The sequence below is a fragment of the Aspergillus heteromorphus genome (assembly GCF_003184545.1).
Source record: "Aspergillus heteromorphus CBS 117.55 chromosome Unknown BO70scaffold_22, whole genome shotgun sequence".
Lineage (NCBI taxonomy): Eukaryota > Fungi > Ascomycota > Eurotiomycetes > Eurotiales > Aspergillaceae > Aspergillus > Aspergillus heteromorphus.
Window position 1 is genome coordinate 471563 of NW_020290427.1, and position 21196 is coordinate 492758.

Genomic DNA, 21196 nt, shown 5'->3' on the forward strand with positions numbered 1-21196 from the left:
TCATTTGTCGACCGTCTTGTCGGCCGGACTACTATCTTATCGTATCTGCGTGCTGTGCTGATCTGATTCGCTATGGCCCTGAACTCTCTGTACATGTCATGTCTCCCAGCACCTCACCTCACCTCGTCTCAGACGCTTCCAAGTCTCCTTTATCTATCTATCTATCTATCTCTCTATCTCTCTCTATACTGGAAACGAGTACGTGTTGAAATTCCATGCTCTTTATTACTTGCCCGTAAAGAGAGTAAGGTGGTTAGCTGGACTTTATGCCACCTAGATAGACTGTAGACGTATTGCCATATTGTCTCGAGTGAGAGAGCCAGGGGCAGTCGACCTGACGAGGAATCCGGAGATCTACAGAATCTACCTAGATGGTCAACGAGGCGTTTTGTGATATGACTGACAGACAAGCCTTGACAGGGCTAGATGGATAGTCGACGTTGACCGTTTCCCGGTTTCCCGATTCCCGCCCGCTGCCACGTGCGCCGAGTCCCCGGCCACGACTATCACTGGAGCTGTCAGAACTCTGACCTGGAACTCTGAATGCTTCCCTGTAGGTGAACAGTGGAAGATAGTCTGACCCCTATCTATCCATTCACATCTGATATATCAGGCATATACCAGGAAAGGGAGGGTTATTCTCGTCTTTGAAGATATTGGACAGTCATTCAGTCAGCCAGTCTGTCAGCCAGTCAGTCAGTCAGCCAGTCAGTCTGTCAGCCAGTCAGTCAGTCAGCCAGTCAGTCAGTCAGTCAGTCAGTCAGTCAGTCAGTCAGTCACGGGTAACGCGTTCATTGATCTGGATAAGAAAAGAAGTTGAAGAAGACTCGGTGAGTTTGAATAGAAGGTCTGGCCGCGGAGCGGACCTGTCGGAGGTTGCTTCGGTATGGTTGGTTGTTTGTTGATGTTGCGCTCCCGCTATCTGGTACTCAGATCAGAGGATATAGTAATATCAGTGATATTGTTGGGGGGTAATGCGTCTGGAATGAACCGTCCCAGACTGAGACAGCCAGAATGGAGCTCCAGTGGAGATATAGATAAATAACCATGCAGGACGGATAAACACTACCAAGAGGAATGGATGCCTGGGTCTGAAACGCAGGAATCCGGAGGTCCATGCATGGGTTGGAAGAGGTGGTGGTGGTGAAATGGGGAGGGCCAAGGGATCTAGTTCGCCCGCAGCGTTGCTGGAATATACAACCGATGGGACACTAGTCATGCACAGCACCGGACAACAAACCGCGTCTGCATGTTGTCTGTCTCTTGTCTCTCTGTCTGTCAGTGTCTCTGCCCCCCCCCCCTCCCCTCTCAGGCTCTCAATCAATCAGTCAGTCAGTCAGTAAAGTAGTAGTAGTAGTAGTCTCGTGGACCGACGGATGAGGTGGATCGATGTATATCTGGAGCAATTGCTCCTCCCGTGCCCACTTCTCTCCTCCGGACGATTGATTATTGATCTGGACTCTTTCTCTCCAGCCCGGAGCTCGATCGGGTCCAAGCGTGGATGGCTTTTTTTGGGAATTTTCCCCTGAGGCCCTGAACTTGTCTGCCCGATAGGAAGATGATTGAATTTATTTATTATTCTGGGCTAGATATTTGGACGATAAAGTTGGACTGTCATCACCCCAAACTTATCGATCCATCTCTCCCCTCCCAGTGAGATTTGAACCCATTGTTCTAGATCATCCATCCATCCATCCATCCCAACCAGCTACCTAACTAATCCGGTAATTGCTTAGAGCACAGCTTCCTCCCCTGCTCGTGCTTTCCCTTCGCGTGTCTCCCACCTCTCCTCTCCTCTCTTCCTCTCTTCCTCTCTTGTTTCTTTTCCTTTCTTTCCTCCTCTCTTTACTTTACCTCACCCCCTCTCCGTCTGACAGCCCCCCCCCCTGTTGTTGACGAGGGCGTCTCTTCCCCCCACCCCATTGTGGTTTGTTGCTGCCAACCTCTCCCCTCCTTCTGTTCCGTTCAAGCCATGCCGAGTGGCCCATCGCCTGCTGATCCTTCCCATCGTCCTTCCTTTATGCTTGGATGCCATCTGGACCGGCGGAGGGCTCGGTGACCTCCCTGTGTCTGTCGTTCATTTGACCCTCTTTTTTGATATCAGTTTATTCACTCTCTTTTTTCTTTTCTGGTTTTGCTTTTTTTTTTCTCACTCTCTGTGATTTGACTATTAGTCTCTCTCTCTTCCTCTTTCTTTTATTCTGCTGTTTTTTCTTTACTTATTTTTTTTTTTTCTGTCGGACTCTCTGCAATAAGATATCATTTATTCTTTCCCCCCCTTGCATGTTGCCTGCGATCACCAATCTATGCCATTGCAACCCCTCCTCCATTGCGTATCACTTGCATCATGCCAGACCGTCGATGGATCAGGCTGAAGGCGAAGCTGTTGCGGCGATCGTCGTCCTCATCCGCTCCCGCCGCCACCACCACCACCCCCCCCGTCAACGCCGCCATCAACAGCGACACGACGACTCCCGGTGATGACAAGTCTCATAATAATATTAATCCCCCGCCAACACCACCCCCAGCAGCGGAAAATGAAACAACCGTGGTGACGGGCAGCGACAGCCGCCGGGTACCGGCTGCACCGGAGCAGGAAGAGGAGGAGGAGGACGGTCGGCGACGGGCACGATCGCAATCACGGCGACGATCGGAGTCTCCCGAGCTCTGCGATCCTCTGTCCCGGCCGGCCGTGATTGGTGCAGGACGAGGGCGGTACTACGGCCCTTTTGAGGACGGCGCCGCCGCGAAATCCTGTCCAGAAGAGCCTGTCGCTGTCGCTATCACCACTGCCGAACAACGAGAAGGTCGATTGCGACACTCGGCCGTTCATCAGGGTGCCGGTGCCGGTTCCAGTGCAACCCGCCAGCGACAGCAGGACGCGACCTTGGATCGTGTCCGTCCCGTTCCCAACCGGCGTCACAGTCACAGTCCCTTCTCCGAGCAGCTCAACGTCAATTCCCCACCCCCGACGACTCTATCGCCCGATCCGCTACCCTCGCCAACCCCAACCCCCCCTCTCACCTCGTCCGATCGCTTTGGCGCCTCGTCGCTTCAGCTTGGCTACTCGCAAGGCCTCGATCGCTTGGGCTCTGCCGCAGGGGAGCCTCAGCTGCCGCCTGTGTTGGACGTCGTTGCGGAGAACCCTGCCGGCGAGCTAGCTTATCCGTCCTTTGTCCCAACAGTCCAGACAGTCCAGACACCTCCTGCCTCCTTTTCCAAGCGTCCCAGCCTGGGATCTCGTCGCCAGTCGCTCCTGGCCCCGTCTCATCAGTACCTTATCAACAGCTTGTTGGAGCCCGGGCTCACATCCGAACCCGACAATCCGGGCCACGGTCGCCTTGCCACCTACAATCCAGGCATGCCACGCAAGATCTGGGTCAAACGGCCAGGCGGGTCGGCCACTCTGGTCCCCGTCTCGGATGATTATCTGGTGGACGAACTGCGCGACCAGGTGATTGTGAAGTATTCGAATTCTCTGGGCAAGACCTTCGACGCTCCTGATATCGTCATCCGGATTACCCCGCGCGATGGCTCGAACAGACAGCAAACCCCCGATCGCATGTTGAGCCCCGAAGAGTCGTTGCCTGCTGTGGTGGACACATATTATCCGGGGGGGCAAGCCATTGAGGAGGCGTTGATTATAGACATCCCCCAGCGTCGCACGCCGAAGCCTTCCCCGCGTCATTCGGTCTACTATAACCACCATTCGGAGCCGGGTGAGCATGGCGACTACTTCCCCCTCATGCCCGCAAACCCCAATGTCCCGACGCCACCGACTCATCCATCGAACTCAACTGCAAGCGTGAACGCCCATGCCGCCCCGTCGATATCCATCTTGACTACGGGCTCATTGCCACCTGTGCCCTCTCCCGGGAGTCGTGGGAGTCGACACCCACGCCGGCCGCCCCTCACTCGACATGCCACTAACTCGCCTACGATTCTGAACCAGACGCCGGTCGTAAAAGGTCTGACATCCTTTGTCCAAATTTTTGATACTTCCTTGACCAGTGTGGATGATTGCTAACCTCCAAAAGAACCCGGGGTGACTTCCAGTCCCATGCCTCCTCAGCCGGCCCCAGCAATGCCTACTCCGCCAGGGCCAGCACCAGAGTCCCCCCAGGCAAAGTCCCTTACCCCTCCAGCACGTGGCAGCTCGCCACGCCCCCGCCCGGCCGCGAAGCAGAAGAAACCGAGTGCGACGCAGTCATTGAGTGGGGTCTTTGGAGGCCTCATTGAGGGCACTGTGCCGCCTATCAACGTGTTGATTGTTGAGGACAATAATATCAACCAACGGCTATTGGAAGCTTTCATGAAGCGTCTGAGCGTCCGCTGGAAGTGTGCGGCTGACGGTGAGGAGGCCGTGAAGAAATGGCGCCAAGGTGGTTTCCATCTGGTACTCATGGACATTCAGCTGCCTGTGATGAACGGTCTGGATGCGACGAAGGAAATCCGCAGGCTGGAGCGCCTGAACGGGATCGGTGTATTCCCCAAGACCGCCGACGGGCGGGCGAGTGCCGCCAATGCTACCGTGACAACCCCACCGGCGGTGACCGGCAATAGCGACCCCTTGGCCGCGGAAGACACGTTACATGATCTGTCCCTGTTCAAGAGTCCCGTCATTATTGTGGCCTTGACGGCCAGCAGTTTGCAAAGTGACCGTCATGAGGCACTGGCGGCGGGCTGCAACGACTTCCTGACCAAGGTAGGTGTCTGCTTTTGAACCTGCCCAGTTCTATCCATGATTGCAATGTACTGACGAACGTTCCAGCCCGTGCGATTTGAATGGCTCGAACAGAAAGTGACAGAGTGGGGGTGCATGCAGGCCTTGATCGATTTCGAGGGTTGGCGCAAGTGGCGAGGATATGCAGATGAAGCGCTATCGCCTATCATCTCCGACGGCCATACGAGCCCCATGCAAATAGGCGGTGATGGAGTTTCGCGGAAGCCCTCACCCACCATCTCACCCTCACCGTCCTCCACCGCCAGTCAGGGAGGATTCGGCGCGAAGAAGGAGCGCAAATCGCTCAGCTTTCTCAGGCCCATTGACGTGACGCCGGAAGACTCCTCGGGCAGCGGAGAGGGAGGACTGGACTCGCCAGCCAGTCCCGTGACATCGGCTCCCACCGACATTCCTACCGAACCCTGATGGGATCCCAAACCAGCTGGTATCCTCGATGTTGTTTGCAGCCGATGGCCTCCTGGCTGGTTGGCGTGTGTTGTTTGCATGTTTTTTTCTCAAAAAGGTTTCCCGCTATTTTGCGTCTTCCTATGGATACCCAGCATAGCCATCGTCGCTGTTCTTCCTTCTTTCCGTCTGCTACCCTCGTTGCGCTCTCTTTTGTTACTTGATTCTGGTTGAATTGGCGTTTTGTCGGGGCTCGTGTTAATTAGTTGGTTACCGGTGCACCCGTGGGGGACATACTCAGGCATACGAACGAGATGTCATCGTTTCGTTTCTTTTTTCTCTTTCTTTTCTTTACACACACACTCATAAGGTACATACATAAACCGACACACATGCTCCCTTTCTCTTCCCGTTGATTCTTTATCTTAAGCACATATCATTTTGTTGTGGGGAAGGAAAAACACACCAACAAACAAACAGGTCTGTCTATGCGTAGATGCATGCATGCATGCATGTCTGCCTGCCTGTCTGGTTGGTTTGGTCTTTTATTCGTAGATAGATTTCTTCTCCTTCTCCTTCTCCTTCTCCCTTCTCCGTGTCGTATGTACGTACGTGTACGTATGTATATATATACGTACATAGATCGGTACAGACAATGAAGGGTCTCTGTATCGATCGATCTTCTATTACCTCTGTCATAGCAATTGAAAGCGGGAACTATGGTAAATACCTCCCTCGGGTTGAGGTTTTGAAAAAATTACAATATCCTTGTATGCATGCATGCATGCATGCATACATGTATTTTTTTTTGACTTGATAGAGCAGTGTTATTTTTTTTTCGTATTGTTTGGAATGGAGAGTAAGGGATGTAGAGAAGATATTATGCAGGTATTATAATTGGGTGTGTGTATTTATTGGTTGATTGGTTGATTGGTTGATTGTGATTGAAGTAGGTAGGTAGATAGGTAGATAGGTAGATAGGTAGATAGGTAGATAGGTAGATATGTAGATATGTAGGTAGGTAGGTAGGTAGATAGGTAGATAGGTAGATAGGTAGATAGGTAGGTAGGTAGGTAGGATGGACACTCCGTAGATAGATAGATGCCCATAGTCAATAGTCAATAGACACGAGAAAAGACCAGACAAGACAAGAAAGGCTATAGATACAATGGCTCAAAAATAAAGGTCCTGTCAGAAAAAGAAAAAAAAAAAAAAAATCCGGGATTGAGTATAATGGTACAAATCAAACAACCCAGGCAACCCAGGCAACCCAGGCAACCCAGACAGGCAAGGCAGGCAAGGCATAGGTAGCGTAGCATACAAATACATCCATCGTCTATCCGCACTGCGTGACAGACGGGCCATTCAATAGAATAGGGAAGAAAGACAGCGAAGCTAGCCTTCTATCAATCTATGTCGATAGTAGAAGATTGCTGTCCCCCCAGGGAATAAATAATAAGATGAAGAAAGGAGGAAGGAGGATGGAGAAGGAGGGAGATTAGACGACCACGCGGGTGGGGATCTTGACCTCGCCCTTCTTGCGGTCGTTGGCGGGAACACCGTAGCGGCGACCGGGGGCGGCGGCACCGCGACCGTTCTTACCGGTGGTTTCTCTGCTGACGACGACGTCCTGGATGCGGAACTCGAAGCGCGAGTCCTCGGGCTGGACGCGGAGCATGCGCTTCGCGCGGCGCTCCTCGGCCTTGAGCCTGCGATCTTCCTGGGCCTTTTCTTCGGCGCGCAGACGCTCGTTGTAGACCTTGCGGTTCGCGTAGGTTTCCTCCGGGTGGTTGAGTGAGTCGCGCTCTTTGGCGACCAAGTGCGGGTGCGGGATACGCGTGTCCGCGGGCTGGAGGACCTGGTGCTCCTCGTCACCTTTGCCGACCATTTCAATGGCGCTAGGCTTGTGCGTAACACGAGTTACGGCCGCGTAGGGATCGACGGCGTTACGGGCCACCTCTTCGTGTTCTAGGGCGGGGGCACCAGAGAAGACACGACCGGCATCAACGCGGTTGAATTGGCGGGACTCGGAGACGGGGTAGAAGATTTGAGGGTGAGTGAGACGGTGGGAGGGAAGGTCGTTGATGTTCTCATGAGAACGCGAGGCGCCCACCCCGTGTTCATACTCCGTCTTTTCAAGCATTTCGTGGATGGCCCGGCCATAGGGTAGAGCTAGAGATTTACCCTGATTGGGAATGTTAGTTGTGTTCGACGACAAACGAGACCAAAAAAAAGCATCCATTAAGATCAAAAGAAAAAGACAAGCTCGGTGCATATCAGCAAAAAAAAGGCGTTGTAACCATTCCCAGCTTGACTGGGTCATAAAGACTAATCGAATTTTTATATTTTTCTCATCATTGCACCGAGCATACTTGTCACTGACGAAGGGGGGATGGGGATGGGGATAGGGGGAAGAAAAGAAAAAAAGTAGACCTACCTCATCTGTCATCTTCTTCTGCAGCTCCATCAGGCGAACAACAGCAGCCACTCTCCTCATGTCGACGTCAAGTTCAACACTGACAGCCCGCACACTCTTCTTGTGCTTCACCACGCGGTCGTAAATCTCATTCTGCAAGTCCACGCTCAGAATAGGTTCGCTCCGGTATTGTTGATTATCGATGAACGGCCTGCTTGTTCGTAGCAGCTTCCCATCAGGAGTCTTGCGCGCTGTAAGATAGTTCGTCTCTCCAGGGACATGATTCTTGAATCGAGCTCCGGGACCGCTGAGCCACTGGAACATCTCTCTGCGCTGTCTGGTTTGAGGGGCTACTGATGATGAAAAGGACCGGCATGAGGACCGGGGGCTATATGCGAGGGCTTGTGAGGAGGATGTAGAGAGTCTGGGAAGACATGTGGAGGTGGAAGAGGAGGAAAGGTAGGGGAGGAGGGTGTTGGAAACGACCTGGTTCTGTATTCGGGGAGCCATGGTGGATGGGAAAACGGGGAAAGGAAGGGGAATGTGTGGAAGGCGAGAGTTCTGGATGACAATGAACTGATCTGGGAGAAGATACAGCCCAATTGACGCGTGGGGGGTGGATGAGGGGGAGGGAGGTTGGATTGTCAACAGGTGGAAGGGAAGAAGTGCTCGGCAGGAATCGAAAAGGAAGAAACTTTTCGGCGCTGGCTGCTGGCACGTGACCCGGAGCTCCCGGTCGCCGGGGCTCGCGCTTACCCGAATAGGCAGCTGGGGACCAAATAGTTGAATACCGCGCAATACGGAATACAGTAAGGTACAGAGTACGGAGTATCGACGTCTACTCTTGGAGGCTTCCTGGATCTCGAGCCGTACAATCCCATTGTTTGAACAAGTACATGAGCAACAATTTCCCGTAGAATCACAAGGTAAGAATAATAGAATAGAATGAGAATACGCGACACGCCTCTTCTCCTATATTCCGCTCGGCCTATTGGAGCATGAACAGCAAAAAAAGCAAAAAAAAAGAAAGAAAAACAGAGAAGAAAGACAGCAATCAGGCACAAGCCCTCCAATTACTCCCATGCAGCCAAGTAATGGGTGAAAACAGATAAAAAAAAGATCAACAGCGCTGCAAACATGATGCGAAGAATTGATGGAGCAATGTGCTAGTCCCAGCCGGCCGACACCAGCCGGAATGCCTCTCCCCCGACGACCAGGAGAGAGATGACTTCCCAGAAATGCATCTCAAATGTATACCCAGGTAAACGCCCGCACAATGATCGGTTGCTTCCAGGTGAATGCTGCAAACACTGTACCGCCACACGGGAAGACGGTTCTAGGAGTCCGAATCCAGAGCTATGACTCTTTGTATTCCCCTTCTTTTCTGGCTTCGGGCTCGGGTGACACACCCCCTCTCCCATCCCACATGGATGTCTGGGTGGGGACAAAGAGAAGAAGCCAACAGATGAAGCAAAGACAACAGCAAGTTCCCACCAGTAGGAAAACACACAAAGAATGAGAGAGAACCGCAAGGACAAAAGACACAGAACAAACTCCCTCCATGACGGGAGAATTCTCACAGAGCAAATATTAGGTGAACACCTGAACACAGAACACAACACAGGGTATGAAGGTGGTGCAAAACGTGATGACAGGGCAAGCGAAACAGGCAAACTTGACAATGGAAATCCTCATGGGCTCCTGGAGGTATTAAAGAGAAAACCCACGCGCACGCAAATGCAATATCTCCCACCCAAAAAGCAAACACGACGTGTATAATATCAGCGCCCCTGATCCCATGCTATCGGAGTGCAGAGAAAACGAATGGAATACAATCATGAAAAGGAAGCCGAAGAAGCCAGAGAGTCCCGTAGTCCTTACTCCCAGGAGGAAGGCGAGCCTCCAAATGCTGATCTAGCTCATGAAAACAATTAACAATCCCTAATGCGCCAGGTAGCCCAGTAATCATCAAGCATGTCGGACATTATCTCCACGGAAACGTTGCGTCCTCCTACCGACCCATCATGTAATCGGGGTAGTAGGAATTGTAGCCTCCCATATTGGGCCCGGAAGCTCCACCGGTCAGCGGAGGCGGCGGGGACATCATGGGGTTCATCGGGTTCGTCCGAATCCCGAGTCCGGAGTTTGCATTGAAGGTGGTGGCACTGTTGGGTATGGGCGCGTTTGGACTTCCCGATGATGGATGCATGGGTCCGTTGTTTCGGATGGTCAAGGGGGGAGGCAGGCCTGGGGGTGCCGACAATCCCGGGGGCGGTCCGCTGACGGCCGAAAACATATGGTTGTGGATCCCGCCGAGACTGCTGCCGCCAGGTACGCCGCCACCTTGAGAGGCCATGGAATTCGACGCGCTCATAGACCCGGGTTGGCCGGAACGGACCCCCAGAGGGTTCTTGGAGAAGCTCAGGCGGATGCCCGTCTTAATACTGTTGGACAGTTTGATGCCATACAGCTCGTTCAGCGTCTTGCCTGCGGTGCCAACATCATCAAATTCCACGAAGCACATAGGGCCGTTCTGCTTGTTCCGGAAGCACAGACGCTTATATCCACGTTGTTTGGAGAACAAAGCCTTCAGCTCCTCTTCCGAGGTGTCCGGGGGAAGATTACCCACGTACAGCGTATTGCACGGGGGGTTCATGTCATTCGGGTTGGCAGCCGGGAGACTGTGGCGAGGCACATGCGGGTTTCCGTATGGGAACCCATGGCCCGCTCCGATGTTGTTGGTATTGTTGTTCATCGCCTGTGGAAATGCGGACGGTGGGGTCGGGGCTCCCATGTGTGCTGACCCCCCAGGGGTATAATTCTGCAACGGCGGGGAAGCCAAGTTCGTGGCCAAGGACATGTTGGCAAACTGGTTGCTCAGAATCTGAGGGTTGGTAGAGCGACGGGGAATGGAGACAGAAGCCGAATGTCCGTTCTCGGCGTAGCCCACGGGATCCTTGAGCAACTCGCCCGTGTCTTCATCAATATCTTGGTCGATCATCGATTTGCCGCTGACGCGCGGGAGTTCGGGGACACTGTTTCCAATCGGCGACTGCGGGGAGAAGAGGCTGTGGAGCCGGGCGCCAGGTTCGGAAGACTGAGGTAGAGTATCGCCGGTCGAAGGGCCTGTGCTTGCGTTCAACTTCTCCAGGGTTTGGAAGGTCCCGTTGAAGCGCGACGACTGCCGTGGCAAACCTCCATTCACATGTCCTAGCAGGCCTCGCGTCGCGGTATGGTCGATCGTGTTTCGCCTGGGAGGCGCCAAAGAGGATCCAACCGAGCCGTAGAACATGTCGACGATCATGGTGGCATCGTTCTTAGAATTGGGCTTGCCATCAAGTAACGCCCGCGCCTCTTCCGCTGCGGCTAGCGTGCCGAAGTGCGCGACCGCGCACAGGTATCCACTATCCTCCGGAGCATCGGAAGGAATGAAGTCGGCATCCACCAGGTCTTTGGCAAAGAGCAACATGCTGCGCAGAGCGTCGCGACTTGTATTGCGTGGGAGTTTGCGCATCAGGATCGCCCCGCCACTGACTCCATTGACCGGTCGGATGAAGCCATTCAGGCCCTGCGCCGACCGATCGGAGTCGCCCAAACGCATGGTGGTCGATGAAACGTTATCAAAGGTCGGAGACGGGCCGATAGGGGAGAAAGGATAGGCGAACGTCGGGCCTAGTGAAGTTGGAGCCTGCGATGCGGGCGTATTGTACACGTCGGTCGACATCGCATTCTGAGCCGTCGAGGACGTCTGGGACGACGAGAGCGACTGGTTTGTAGGCGACGCGCCCGAAGAGACCGAGGGCGTGCGCTGAGCAGTACTATAAGAGCCTGGACTCGTACGGGTGGACTGGTTCGAACTGGCACTCATGCCTCGCGGACCGTAAGATCTAAGGCGTCGAGTCGCGATCGATGAACAACCCCACGAGCGAACGACGGGAGCACGGGCTCCTCGAGAAGGCAAGGGAGCGGGAGGCGAACGGGTGACAGGTGGGAGAGGCTGGAGCAGTCCAGTCGGAGGCGATTAGTAAGGCGACGCGAATAATGTAATAATGATCCGTATTAAACAGATAAATGCGATCCGGTACGCTGATGCAATCTCGTTGAGGAACACGATGGATTGAATCACGCGCGAGTTGGGGATCGCGGAAATTCGAGTTAAGGAGGTAATGATGCGACGGACCGAGGGCCCGAGGGAGAGACACGAAGTAGAACGGCGAGATCGCACGAAATGGAAGGGGGAATCGAATGCGAAATGCGAAAAGGAATGATTATGTGGGTTTAGAGGAAGAGGGCAGGGTAGTCGAAGGAGGAAAGGATTAGGGGAGGATGGAGAGGGTGGAAGAGGAGGAGGCGGGTGATGGTGAAGGAGAGAGAGGGAGGAGGGTAGGGTAGTGGTAGGTGAGGAAGAGGAAGAGGGAGGAGGACGGCCGACAGAGAGACAGACAAGACAGGCGGACGGAGAAGACAGGACCAGACAGGACAGGACGGGGGAAGGATAAAGTTAGATTGGGTCGGGTTTTTGGGGGGGGGGGGGGGGGAATGAGTGGGTGTGGGAAGGAGAGGGAGGGGAAGCACGTTAAGTAAGTTAAGTAAGTTAAATCAGTCCCGTAGGCAGTCGTGGTTGTAGGCGTGGTAATTTGGTTGTTGTAATCGGCCAGAGCAAGCTGAGATACTTCGGCTTGGAGAGTCCCAGGTGGACAAATAATGACGCGGGAGCCCGACGCGATCAATGAAAGAGAGATGAAGAAGAAAAAGAGGAAGATAGGCGATGGATGATGGATGCCGTGCAACCCGTGCAGGGAAGTGTATGTATTGTACGGGCGAGGAGGATCCGGCGTAATGAGTGAGTGAGTGAGTAAATGAACGTCGAGTCCGGGGCGGCGGTCCTTTGGTGACTGAGGACTGAGGATCTAGTTAGTTGGACTGGCCGGTCCTTTTGGATTTTAGGGGGGGAGAGGGGGAGGGGGAGAAGCAGTTCATCTCGACCACTGCTGAGGGCGGCCGACCGTCTCGTCTGGTCCACGGATCGAGTCTGGTTCCGTTCCAGGAGCAATGGCCAGTCGGGAGGCCCTGGAAGCCTGTCGACGGTCTACTAGTAATGCCCGAGCTAGACGATTCGAAGACTTGACTAAGATGCGCCGGCCAACGAGCGGACGTGCAGCTGAAGCGCGACCCGGCAGTTTAAGATGACACGACGCGCTATCGATGGAGAGCCGATCCCGTGCTGGGATTGGAATTGGATACTTCGTCTCCTGCGGCGTGTGCCTGGAAATCTATCCTATCTACATTACTACTCCGGACAAGAGTACAGGATGAAGGTACCTGGGTAGGTAGGTTCTTGATTCTTCGCAGCCAGTATAGAGTCAGATAGCCAGATGGGCACTCTTCTCACCAGTCCTCTTGACGATTGCGGCGATCTCACGCAAACAGCCGAAACAACGAGAGACAGAAACAGAAACAGAAACAGAAGCGCCCGAATGCGACGGGTGCAGTACCTGAGGTGCAGGTGCACCAGGTGCGTGTGCCGAAATCGGCCGGGGCGTGGCGAATGCGCCAGGCCTGGGAGGTTCGCTCTGATCCGGGCCCGTGATTGGACCGTGGAGCAATTCGATTACCGTCCCTGTAAAATACAATACCGTCTGCTCAATTTATGGATGGAATTGATAAGAGCCAAACCTGGACATTCAGCCCTCCAACTACCAGTACCTACCTTAACAACGCTGCAACGCGGGCATCATATTGAGATGTATCGACGTATCGACCCTCCTCCTCCAAATCTCTCCCAAATCCAATGGGTCGGGGTTGATCATCTAGCCGCGGATGGCATTCCAGGAACAACCCTCCAAGCCCGGCCATGACTCAGACCCTGAGGCTACAATCAACAGGACGAAGCTCAGCTGCCCAAGGGGGTGTATTCTTGACGGTGCTACCTGTGTACGTTCTTTCGCCTCTGCGCAGTTCTCACGTCTCGACTCGTATAGTATGACGAAGATGTATCCCGTGCGATAAAGGCAAAAATCCCCCCAACCATGTCAGGGAGAACCCTATCCATCCCCCCCCCAGTTGATCACGGGAGTTGTGTTCTCTGTAGGACAAAAAGCCACCCCGCGGTCCATACCCATGGAAACCAGCAAACCATCTTGCCTAGGCACTGCCCGAGGGGTTAAGGTGGTAGGTAGCGCAGGTTAGAACAAATACCGAGTCGGCGCCCAGGCGCGGCCAGCAGACCACACATATGGTTCTCATGTCAACCTGGCCCTGATCTGACGTATGTAGAATCGCCGGTCCGTTGGTAGTAGCAGCGCACATGATGCTCATCCTCCCTCCGTCCGCTTGCTCGAGGCTGGTACGGAGGGAAAACGCGTCGGCGACACAAACTGGAATGACTCAGATATCGAAGTCTATAGCGCAACCGCCTGTGGTTTCCCGCTCTCGTGGGATGGATGAGTGACCTCATATGATGCGCGAAGGGGAGAGCCACAAAACGCAGCAACCCGAGCAGAATCTTGATGTGGTCGTGGTGTTTCTAGACGCAACCCAACCGGATCATATCTCCTTCCTTCCAGTGCCTGCACGCAGCTAGCATGGCGCGATAAGCCCATACCCTGCCCGTTGAATCCTCAGACCGAGACCAAGACCAGGATGTCATTCCTGGATCTGCTGGGCCCGAATAGTCCAGCCAACCAACCCAGACGTGTAGCACCGCAAGGCCAGACGCTTACCCTCCCGCCGCCGTGGGCGCGATGTACGAGACCTGTGCGTGCATGGAGGGGTATTGGTAAGCCTAGATGAAAATAGGTACCATTATTATTAGTATGTACGCCCGTAGGGATGACTGCGAGAGGCGTCGGTCCTGGGGAGGTGTGGCTGCCATGAATCCATGGGAATGGTCAAACTCTGCCGCTGATCTTCTACCTGAAATTCCCTGCGACCGCCAATCATCATGACCCGTCAGGCGTCTGGCCTCCAGACTGGTTCGTTCTGTGCCTTGTGCGCAAAACCGGATTGGTCCGTGTCTGACCCTCGATGCGCGGCGGTTGGAACAATGAGAGAGGGGGGATTTGGGGGGAGGGGGGGGGGGGAATCCTTCCAGCGGGCTTGGAGCTAGAGCCAAAGGAGAACTAGGCGAGGTCATGCCCATCCATGGCGCATGCAGAGTCTCATGTACGGCGCGTCCAGGGCTGCCGGGAAAGCAGCCAGGCTGTGGTGGTACTTATGTACATATGTAGTATCGCCGGACTTTACAGGCAGCAGCTGCGCGCGCGACTTAAATACCCACACCGATGCCTATGCCTATGCCTATATGCATGTTAGGTAACTCGGACATCAGAATAGAACCGCTGGACCGCTGCCTTGCGTGGTGGTGAGTGGTGACCGTTCTTCCAAGCCTTTGCAAGCCACGGGGCATGCCGGCGTCATATTGACCCTAGCATCCTACACGTCGGGGCTGGGGGAGGTAGCAGTGACACAGGGGCACCGGTCGAGTTTCGCACCGGACAAAAGAAAGGAATGAATGCATTCCAACTGCCGGACCGGAATCGAAGGCATGCGTCAAGCACAAACCGGACGTCTTTCGGGGCAGATGTGGTGGAATCGCATTGGGTGATTTGGGTGCTTCATGACACTGCCGATCTAACGGAAAGCCAAGTGGTGATTCCTGCATGGTCACCTGCCAGAGGTTTCCAGGCTAGGAATGCAAGGGAGGAACACGTCCAAAGTACGCAGGGCGTCGGAGCTTTTAATCCCTTTCTTCTTGTTGTGGTGGTGGTGGAGGATCAAATTAGGAAGAAGTACGGAGAACAGGATCTTGGCCCGAGATCACCACCACCCTGGTCTGCTGCCGAGCTCGCCATCGGTACTTGCTCTGCTGGCCCCAACTGCTGCATACAGCACAGGGGATTGCTTGTTTTTCGTTTCTTTTTTTCTTTCTTTTTTTTTTCTTTCCAGAAGGACCCCCTGCCTGACTTCCGTAGGTGGCTTTGGCACTATCTCGGTAGACTCATGGAATGCATGCCTCGTGCAGCGCGGTAGTCTCACTCACCCTGCCAGTCAAACCTCCATACCTCACACGAGCGACACGACCAGGAGTCCTCTCAAGCCGGGTAAATCAATCGAAAGAAAGAGAGAAAGAGAGAGAAAAAAAAAAGCAGGGAAGCTCGGAGACGTGTTTTCATCTATCGCAAGCACAGATGCAGCACGTAATCAACTCACATAATGTACATAAATCTCAACCCATATATTCCAAGGGTGCAGCTCTCAAGAAACGCCATAAGAAAATGCCAATATCACGATATTCAATATTCAAGGACGCTTTCCGCCCCGGAAAAGCGGCCGTCGTCCGCCTCAATGGCAAGCAGGCAGCTCATTCCCATCCGAAATTTCACTGTTCGGACCTCCCCATATGCTCCATGCGATCATACAGCTATCGAATGTGTCGGACACCCATCTCTTACTCCTTCAGCGTCTCCTGCGCCGTCTCCGTTTCCTGTGCCGTCTCCTGCGCCGTCTCCGTTTCCTGTGCCGTCTCCTGTGAAGCCACCGGAGTCTTCTTGACAAGGCCAGCCTAACAACAATGCGTTAGCCGGGTGGTTATTATTTCGCAGTCGTCGTCCGTCACAGTCGTGGATATCGATAGACGCCTTCGCAGCAGAGGCAAACGTACCAGAGTCATCAACTTCCAAACGGAGTCGCTGGGCTGCGCGCCCACACCGAGCCAGTACCTAGCTCGAGACCGGTCGAGCGAGATCTCCTTGTATGCTTTTGCGCGGCGGGCTTCCTGCTCGGACAGGTTTGTCGGACGCTGGGGGATAGGGTTGAAGGTGCCGATGACTTCCAAGGGTTTCGAGTCGCGAGCCGACCTAAGCATCAATCACACAACACGTCAGCATGTAGTCAAAAACCTCGTGCGTAAACAAGAGGATCACGGAGACATCTTGATATTGATATGTCGACGCCGGGGGGGGGGGACCCATAAAAAATCTAAATCGACCTACCGTGCCTGGGCGACCACAATATTGTAGAACGGCTGGTGCCTGTTCCCGAAGCGGGACAGACGGATGCGAACGACCATCTTGACGACTGACTTCTGCAATTGGGGAATGGGCGGGGAGGAGGAGCGACGGCGCAAAGGAAGAACAACTTGAAGCTGAAGCAGACTCACTCCGACTCCGCGGCAGTTTCCAGCGTGCTCGGATGATCGGTTGATCCGGGATGGCTGATTCGGGACTAGCGCGGTCTGGTGGGGAGGGCCGATAGCAATGATGCAATCAATCCACCGCATATATCAGGTTGTCGACTCGACGAGACACCTCCAGGCTCTCGATCTGTCTTCTATCTACCATATCTACTCCTTCGTGGTGTATATATCTATCGCATTAAGCCCACCTACTGATCCGAATTTTTCTCGCATCCAGAGTTGCATGCTCTATACCGCAGTCCTCAAACGGAATCCCTTCCCCGCAGCATTGCGATACTATAGTAGATCCGCAAAGATGTCGTTGAAGGTGCGCAGCAACCTCGCCTATTAAACCACCCCAACCTCTCCTAGCTCACAAAAAACCACTACAGGCCATATCATCCAAGGATGCTGCCTCCCTCGACAAGGATCTCATGGAAATAGGCGGATGGTCCCTGGACCAATTGATGGAACTAGCCGGACTATCCGTCTCTCAAGCCGGTAAGACGCAATGCAATGGCTCCTTCTTCTTTCTTCTCCTTCCTCTCCTTTTTAGCAATAACCCCCCCCCCCCTCCCAAATCATTAACCTAACAACATACTCCCCCGCACAGTCTACCGCATCCACCCCCCCAGCAAAGGCAAGAACGTCCTCGTGGTCTGCGGACCCGGCAATAACGGTAAGCCTACCCCCAAGACCAGTATATAGAAAAACTAACCAACTTCCCCCCCCCCCCCCCCAGGCGGCGACGGACTCGTCGCAGCCCGTCATCTCGCGCAATACGGCTACACGCCCTCAATCTACTACCCGAAGCCGGGCAAAAACGAGCTCTACCAGCGCCTAACAACCCAACTAAAATCCCACTCCGTTCCCTTCATCACGGACCTGCCCATCGCCATAAAAACCTCCGACCTCCTCATCGACGCGATCTTCGGGTTCTCCTTCGGGGGTCCTCTCCGTGAGCCCTTTCCAACCATCATATCGCAGATCGAGACGGCCTCGATCCCCGTGCTCAGCGTCGACGCGCCCAGCTCATGGGACATCGAGAAGGGACCGCCCGAGAAGGGGCCCGGGTCGAAGTTCATGCCGGAGGCGTTGATCAGTCTGACGGCGCCGAAGCCGTGCGTGAAGTTTTACAGGGGGAGGCATTTTCTCGGGGGCAGGTTTTTGACGAAGGATATTGTGGAGAAGTATGGGTTGGGGTTGCCGGTTTATCCCGGCGTGGAGCAGATTGTGGAGGTGGGGGTTGATGTGGATGTGGAGGGGGAGGGGGAGGGGAGGCTTTGAGTTGGATTTGAGGGCGGGGGCTGGTATATGGTATAAGTATCGGTATGTGTGGAAGGGTGAAGTTGTGGCTGGTCTACTGATTACAAAATATGTACGGGAAAGTGATGATCTAATGAGGTGTAGAAATCCATGCAGTGTAGTGTGCATCGCTATCGTAAACTAAGGGTGTAAACGTGCTATAGATAGCAGCAGTATGGAAGCAGAACACGAATGCTTCATGAGATTAAAGGTGTCGGGAACCAGACCTAAACCACCAATCCTCATGACAAGGACTCCGTTATCTCAACGATGATGCCCTTGGTTCTTGGTTCCTTCCCAAGACCAGAGGACGAAATGTTCTTTAGCACATCACCGACATCGTAGACCTCCTTGGCAGCAGACCTCACTTCTTCACCAAGCCCCTTGACTAGCGTTCCCAGCGCGACAAGACCACGGTACACTGCCTCGGAGTCCTTCTCGCCCTGGATCATCGTGGCCAGCTCGCCAAGGAGCACCAGACCCCGTTCTGACGACTCGGGCACAGACTCCCTGCCCTCGGATGTCAGGTAAACAGCGAGGTTGATGTAGAGAGTTGTGACTGCAATGGTGAGATTCCGGTTCGGTGTCGCTCCGCTGTTGGACAAGGCGGATTTGACACCATGCAGAACCTGGTCGAACCGGCTACTGACAAGTTCGCGACCAGCACTCGTTTCGAACAGATTGGCGAGCATGCGGATCGTCAACATAGCATTGTTGACATTGAGGGGGGAATCGAACACTCCACTGGATTGGAGCCCGGTGATCAGATCATTTCCGTCGTAGTCTGCAGTAGCAATCGCGGGAGTCGCAGCTGCGAACAAACGAAGGAGGTCCAGGCCGGGTAGTCTGCTTGCGACGGGCCAGACTGTTGCGGCCTTGTATAACAGGACCACGCCAGACTCCAATTCTGTGGACTGGTCAAGACGAGAAGACTCCAGATCACCGCACAAAGTTGCCACCGTCTCCAATTCAGAGGGATTTAGCGACAGGTCTTTCGACCCAGAAGACACCACTTGCGCGTTGAGCTCCTGTAGCTTCTTGGCGATCACTTTGAGATTGGCTGACTTGATGGAGAGATATGACTTCTGCGGAAGGACCTTCGGGCGGGCATCGGGGGCGGGGGGCGACTGCGACTGCGATTGCGATTGCGTCTCGCCAGGACGGTAACGTCTCTCTTGGCCCCAGGGATCAGCACCTGCGGGTGTTTGCTCCTGTGAAGGCTGACCAAGAGTCGCGCCTTGTGTGTTCTGAACAATAAATTGCGCCACCTGGTCAAGGTAGGTCATCGGCAGTTCGTTGTCCTGGATAAATTTCGTTGCAGCTTCGTAAGGGTTCTGGGAGACGTTAAATGGCAATTTGAGAGGAGGTTTGCCGTCCTCCACATCAACATCGAACACGTAGTCGTAATCTTGGCCGAGGTACTCGATCTTCCTCCCGCTGCTCGCCGCGGAATCAACAACTGTGCCAACTGCGATCCATTCCTGTGACGCCGCCGACCAGGTGTGGGCCGTAACACTCCCATCCGTCTCACGAATCATCTGCACCTGACCATCCTTGACGCCGGACTTCTGCCTGAGAAACTCGGGGCCGGGAAGTTTATCTTTGTTAATATTCCCGACTTGCTGCTCTGGGATGGACGATTCCTTCACAGCCGTCTCGAACCGCTGCACTACTTCAGCACTTGCGATTCTCTCCTGGTTTCTGCTAAAGACGCGCGTGACCCGATCACTAGCGCCCGTGACTATATCGCCGTTATCGCTACAAGCCGCAACACTCCAGACCGAGATCGCCGGGTGCGTAATCGTCTGTACGCACTGTGTGCCGTTCCACACCCTCACCGTCCGGTCTTCTCCGGAACTGACCAACTCACCCGAAGGCAAGGCAGCCAGAGAGTAGATAAAGCTTTCATGGCCATGGACCTCCCCTAGGAGTTGGCCTTGTATAGTGAAGAGTCGAATCACACCGTCGTTGCTGGCAGAAGCGAAATGAGCGCCAGTGGGACTTGATGCGGGAACCTTGCAGAGGGCTCTGACAACGTCCTGAGAATCTTTGATACTCCGGAGCAGCTTGCCAGACGTGTTGAATATACGGATCACCTTATCTGCGCAGCCTGAACGAGGGTTAACATTTACAGACATGCCATGCGATATGAGAAGAGAGATAAAACTTACCCGTGATGACTGTATCCTTGTCATAAGCAAGTACCGTCCACACGCTTCCCTGATGACCCTCCAGAACAACGTCACACTCCCATTTCCCGACCCTCCATAGTCTGGCTGTGGAATCCCAGCTTCCGCTCACCACCCATCCACCTTCATGTGACACATCCAGTGCACAGACATTATGAGTGTGGCCTAAGAGCATGGCATCCGCGTTATCATCGGCAGCCTTGCCTGGTTGTCTAGCTTCGATGATGGTGTCTTGTCCGCCGGAGAGGACGAGGCCATCGGGGAATTCGGGGGTTGGCGGGTAGTAGGCCAGGGCGTTGATAAAGGCCTGGCCGTGAGAGGTGATGTTGTAGTCATAGGCGGGAGGCGGGGTTGACACTAGCTTCCAGAGTCGGACGGTCGCATCTCGAGAGGCTGAGAATATGGCATTGGGGTTGGGAAAGGCCACGGCGCGAACCTGGATGTGAGGGGATAACGGGTCAGTTTGGTGGACGATCGAAGGGTTTGGTTGGGGGGGGGGGGGGGGGCTGAGGGGTGGCCAGCGTCAACAGCCGGGACGTTCTTACATCATCGCCATGGCCCTCCAGAGAAGCGGAGATCTTGAACTCAGGCATACATGTACCGGGGCAGTGGACTGAGAAGGGAGAAGAGGGGTGGGCAGGGAGTTGAGGGAGGGAGTGGCGGGCGCCAACGGGGCGATGGAGATGGAGGGCACAGGAGAGTTGACAAGCTCCAGCACACCTTGAGGGGTTCCTGGTAGAGTTGAGCCAGACGGAGTACCTGAGCGGCGGCTGCTAGGGAAAGGGAAGGGGGGGCCATGGGACCATCCGGGGCAATCACGTGGGCGGTGGGCAGGGCTGCTTGTCCGCAGCAGAAGTTGCTAGAACCTGGAAACTATCGACGGAGTACGGAGTACTGGCCCGGTTGATAAGCACGCCTTAGTCACTGGATATCCCGATACCCCCCATTCAATCCAACTCCTAAAGACGACAACTGTCTAGTCG

General features: G+C 54.3%; 8 protein-coding genes across 8 annotated transcripts; 4 read left to right on the forward strand and 4 right to left on the reverse strand.

Moving 5' to 3' along the window:
• Positions 1 to 1972: 1972 nt before the first annotated feature.
• On the forward strand, positions 1973 to 5422 carry BO70DRAFT_412373 (uncharacterized protein; the record flags this gene model as incomplete). Its single annotated transcript, XM_025547310.1, has 4 exons — positions 1973 to 1979; positions 2355 to 3968; positions 4038 to 4705; positions 4772 to 5422. The coding sequence occupies 4 exons, from the start codon at positions 1973 to 1975 to the stop codon at positions 5147 to 5149; spliced, it is 2667 nt and encodes an 888-aa protein (XP_025397270.1). The 3' UTR covers positions 5150 to 5422.
• A 1204-nt stretch (positions 5423 to 6626) lies between these two features.
• BO70DRAFT_296479 (mitochondrial 37S ribosomal protein mS45) lies at positions 6627 to 8054 on the reverse strand (the record flags this gene model as incomplete). The annotated part of the gene is made up of 2 exons (XM_025539536.1): positions 6627 to 7313; positions 7566 to 8054. The coding sequence occupies 2 exons, from the start codon at positions 8052 to 8054 to the stop codon at positions 6627 to 6629; spliced, it is 1176 nt and encodes a 391-aa protein (XP_025397271.1).
• A 1255-nt stretch (positions 8055 to 9309) lies between these two features.
• On the reverse strand, positions 9310 to 11617 carry BO70DRAFT_102869 (RNA-binding protein). Its single transcript, XM_025537804.1, has one exon. The coding sequence runs from the start codon at positions 11410 to 11412 to the stop codon at positions 9556 to 9558; it is 1857 nt and encodes a 618-aa protein (XP_025397272.1). The 5' UTR covers positions 11413 to 11617; the 3' UTR covers positions 9310 to 9555.
• Positions 11618 to 13234: 1617 nt separating this feature from the next.
• On the forward strand, positions 13235 to 13615 carry BO70DRAFT_364227 (uncharacterized protein). Its single transcript, XM_025543754.1, has one exon. The coding sequence runs from the start codon at positions 13365 to 13367 to the stop codon at positions 13551 to 13553; it is 189 nt and encodes a 62-aa protein (XP_025397273.1). The 5' UTR covers positions 13235 to 13364; the 3' UTR covers positions 13554 to 13615.
• Positions 13616 to 15588: 1973 nt separating this feature from the next.
• On the forward strand, positions 15589 to 16337 carry BO70DRAFT_364228 (uncharacterized protein). Its single transcript, XM_025543755.1, has one exon. It carries the CDS (start codon positions 15759 to 15761, stop codon positions 16095 to 16097), a length of 339 nt encoding a protein of 112 aa, XP_025397274.1. The 5' UTR covers positions 15589 to 15758; the 3' UTR covers positions 16098 to 16337.
• Positions 16108 to 16614, reverse strand: BO70DRAFT_296370 (mitochondrial 37S ribosomal protein bS16m; the record flags this gene model as incomplete). Its single annotated transcript, XM_025539533.1, has 2 exons — positions 16108 to 16402; positions 16538 to 16614. The coding sequence occupies 2 exons, from the start codon at positions 16612 to 16614 to the stop codon at positions 16108 to 16110; spliced, it is 372 nt and encodes a 123-aa protein (XP_025397275.1).
• Positions 16615 to 16825: 211 nt separating this feature from the next.
• On the forward strand, positions 16826 to 18006 carry BO70DRAFT_388901 (NADHX epimerase; the record flags this gene model as incomplete). Its single annotated transcript, XM_025546029.1, has 4 exons — positions 16826 to 17047; positions 17112 to 17220; positions 17333 to 17398; positions 17462 to 18006. Exons 1-4 carry the CDS (start codon positions 16964 to 16966, stop codon positions 18004 to 18006), a joined length of 804 nt encoding a protein of 267 aa, XP_025397276.1. The 5' UTR covers positions 16826 to 16963.
• A 114-nt stretch (positions 18007 to 18120) lies between these two features.
• BO70DRAFT_319302 (WD repeat PLAP family protein) lies at positions 18121 to 20944 on the reverse strand. Its single transcript, XM_025540436.1, has 3 exons — positions 20759 to 20944; positions 20196 to 20649; positions 18121 to 20134 (listed from the first exon to the last, which is right to left on the reverse strand). The coding sequence occupies exons 1-3, from the start codon at positions 20804 to 20806 to the stop codon at positions 18267 to 18269; spliced, it is 2370 nt and encodes a 789-aa protein (XP_025397277.1). The 5' UTR covers positions 20807 to 20944; the 3' UTR covers positions 18121 to 18266.
• Between the last annotated feature and the right edge of the window lie 252 nt (positions 20945 to 21196).